Raw genomic sequence first — 3,046 nt, forward strand, 5'->3', positions numbered from 1 at the left:
ATATTCAATCACCTTGCCACAGGGTCACCTCGGAACAGGGTCATCTCGGCCCCAAGGCACTTCGGCATTTAATCCAATTTAGAAACTAAAAGGTATCAGCCCGGGGATACCGACTCGGACCACTACGTGACGATCCCGGAAATCTCTCCAACAGACCCTGAACCTCGCGGGGTCACGCCGCGTAACGACAAGCTTTATCTCCTCCTCGCCCGGTTCGGGCAGAATTGATAAACTTTATCAGTTGATAGCGTTATCCCCCAATTAAAGCGGAAATGGATCCCATCATGACGAAGATCATGGAACCGATCCGCAAGACCCGCGAGGATTCAACTATATAAAGGCTCCAACCCCGAGGGCACAAGGTACACGTGATTTTCTGCTCTCTGGCTCTCTAGCTCTCTACATTCTCAAAGCTCTTCAGCTCGCATTAGATATCTAACTTAAGCATTGGAGCGATCTCGCCGGGTTATCCACCCCGGGGTCTCTGATCTTGTCTTTCAGATTCACCTAGCCCGTCGTCCGACTGGAAGTCAAATCACCCTCCAGTAGGGAGCAATCAAATCGCGCTACATCAGTAATCAAAGGAAAAATCATACTCCACACATGATATTCGTTAGTCAATAAGCAAATTTCCATGTAAGATTGTAGAATACTTGCGATTTTGATGATGTTGCAAATCTCCGTTGCTCAAGTTAATGGATTTGATGTCTTCGGCATATTGTAATGGAGTGGTTGGCCGTCCGGATTTTTATTTCGCTACTTCCATGGTCGGATGCATTTGTCCCACCACACAAGCACCCCTGTATTATAAGGTTAGTGAGAAAGACCCCTACATAAATACCCCTTGAGCTTTAGTCATTACTCATTATACAAACCATCTATTGAAAAAGATGGTTTATTAAATGTACAAATTACCCTTTTCTAAGTTATTTTATCCTTTTTTCCTTTTCTACTATGATCTTCATTCCCATTTACTTTACTCTATATTCATGATGGCTTCACGGTATCAACCCTATGTGCATGTCTCTTTGAGAGGGATTCATGGATTAGGGGTCGTGTTGAGCCTTTCACGAGCTATTCAAGCTCGACTTGTGAGGTTCGTTAGCCTAGTATTAAATAATCTAATTTTTATTATATATACATATATACATATATATAATAAATAATTTTATTATATATAATAATATTTTTATTTTTTATGTATAATAGTAAATAATTTTTATAATTTGTATTTTCTTGTATGTAAAATAAAAATAAATTTTATAATTATTTTTTGTATAAAGAATATTAAATAATTTTTATAATTCTTAATTTTTTTGTCTAAAAAATAAAAGAAATAATTATATATACAATTTTTATTTAAAAAAAAAACTTGGCTTATAGTTAATTCGAGCCATGCCTAGCTCAAACTTGCGAGCTATGAACCAAGCCAAGCTTGCGCTCAAATCGCTAGCTCGACTTAAGCTCGAACCTGATACTATTCCTACGAGCGGAGCTCGAATAGCCAAGTATTCTGCTTAGATGGCTCGAAACTATTATGACATCAAGACCACGTGCCAACTAACTTCTCCACTTTCTTGATCTTGATCTTGGTTCTTGCCACTTGCTCGACAAGCTATTAGGCCATCAATTGTATTTATAAATACCGTCGTGTACTACTAAGAAACATTAACAAAGTTTTGTTTTTTCATCACAAGTTGCACTGAGCCTTGTACTGTTGCTCATCGCAACCTTTTCTCATCACAACTCTATAATTTGTCATGGTATCAGAGACTATAGTTTGATCGACCGTTGCATCTTGGTTTCCCCAATAACGCTTGCAACTCTATTCTTCATCAGATCACGAGAAAATGGTTGTTAAAAGTAACGGGTGTAGAGACACGGAGATTAGAGACGTAGACTACTCTGATCCTACGTCTCCATACTATCATGGCACCTCAAACAATCCTGGCATGGTGCTGGTCACCACTCTACTGAACGGTGACAACTATCTGACTTGGAAAAGAGCAATGACTAATGCTCTTTGGGCAAAGAATAAGATCGGTTTTGTTGACAACACAATCTTGAAGCCTGATAAAACAAAACCAACAAAGCTTTTTGCCTGGAAGAAATGTAATTCGATGGTCATATCCTGGATTTACAATGCCTTAACCAGAGAATTACATGACAACGTTGCTTACATGGATGATTCTCATGTAATCTGGTTGGATCTTAAAGAAAGATTCTCGCAAGGAAATGCTCCCTGTGTCTTTCATTTAAAACAGGAATTAGCTCTGCTCAAACAAAACGACCTCTCTATTTTAATGTATTACACGAAGATGATGGCGATTTGGGATGAACTCTCAATTTATATTCCAACACCAGTCTGTACTTGCTACACATGTGGTGTGATGAAAGATCTAGTAGTAGAACATGAAAAAAATCATGTTTACCAATTTCTCATGGGTCTGAATGACCACTTCAGTACTGTTCGCTCCAACATTCTTGGAATGGAGCCACTTCCATCTGTGAGCAAGGCATATGCCTTAATTACAAAAGAGGAGAAACATCAGTTAGTTTCTGGGCAATGGAACCCAACGATTGAAGCAACAACCTTCCATGTAACTGATCAGGCTAAAGGTGGTTCCAAGAAAGCCAAAGATCGACCAAAGCTCCGTTGTGATCACTACAAAAAGACGTTACACAACAAAGATATCTTCTACAAACTCGTTGGTTGTCCTCCTAGCTAGGATGTAAAGGGAAAATCTGGCATGAACAAAACCCATTATCAAGAAAATAATAATACCAACACTCTAAGGCCAAGCTCAAATGTTTCAAATGCTTTAGATTCTTCACCGATAGCAAGCCTCATAATGGAACGGTACCAACAAGTCTAATAAACCAGTGATTTCTTCAAATTTTGCTGGTAAGGCCTCTAGTTTACATTGGCTATTTGAGTTAGGACCTTGGTTATTGGACAATGGTGCATTAGACCACATGGCACCATCAACCATGAATCCAAATAATCGCACTTTCCCTGCACCCATCAATCCAATCCACTTGCCAA

At 39.1% G+C, this 3,046-nt stretch overlaps 1 protein-coding gene across 1 annotated transcript; it reads left to right on the forward strand.

Moving 5' to 3' along the window:
• Positions 1-1,850: 1,850 nt before the first annotated feature.
• LOC109114897 (uncharacterized) lies at positions 1,851-2,729 on the forward strand. The gene has a single exon (XM_019198262.1). It carries the CDS (start codon positions 1,851-1,853, stop codon positions 2,727-2,729), a length of 879 nt encoding a protein of 292 aa, XP_019053807.1.
• The last annotated feature ends 317 nt before the right edge of the window (positions 2,730-3,046 follow it).

The sequence above is a fragment of the Nelumbo nucifera genome, chromosome 1 (assembly GCF_055504915.1).
Source record: "Nelumbo nucifera cultivar China Antique chromosome 1, China Antique-T2T, whole genome shotgun sequence".
NCBI lineage: Eukaryota > Viridiplantae > Streptophyta > Magnoliopsida > Proteales > Nelumbonaceae > Nelumbo > Nelumbo nucifera.

Bases quoted from the DNA above. Each gene is read 5' to 3' on its own strand.
- LOC109114897 (XM_019198262.1), top strand. From the start codon at position 1,851: ATGGTTGTTAAAAGTAACGGGTGTAGAGACACGGAGATTAGAGACGTA.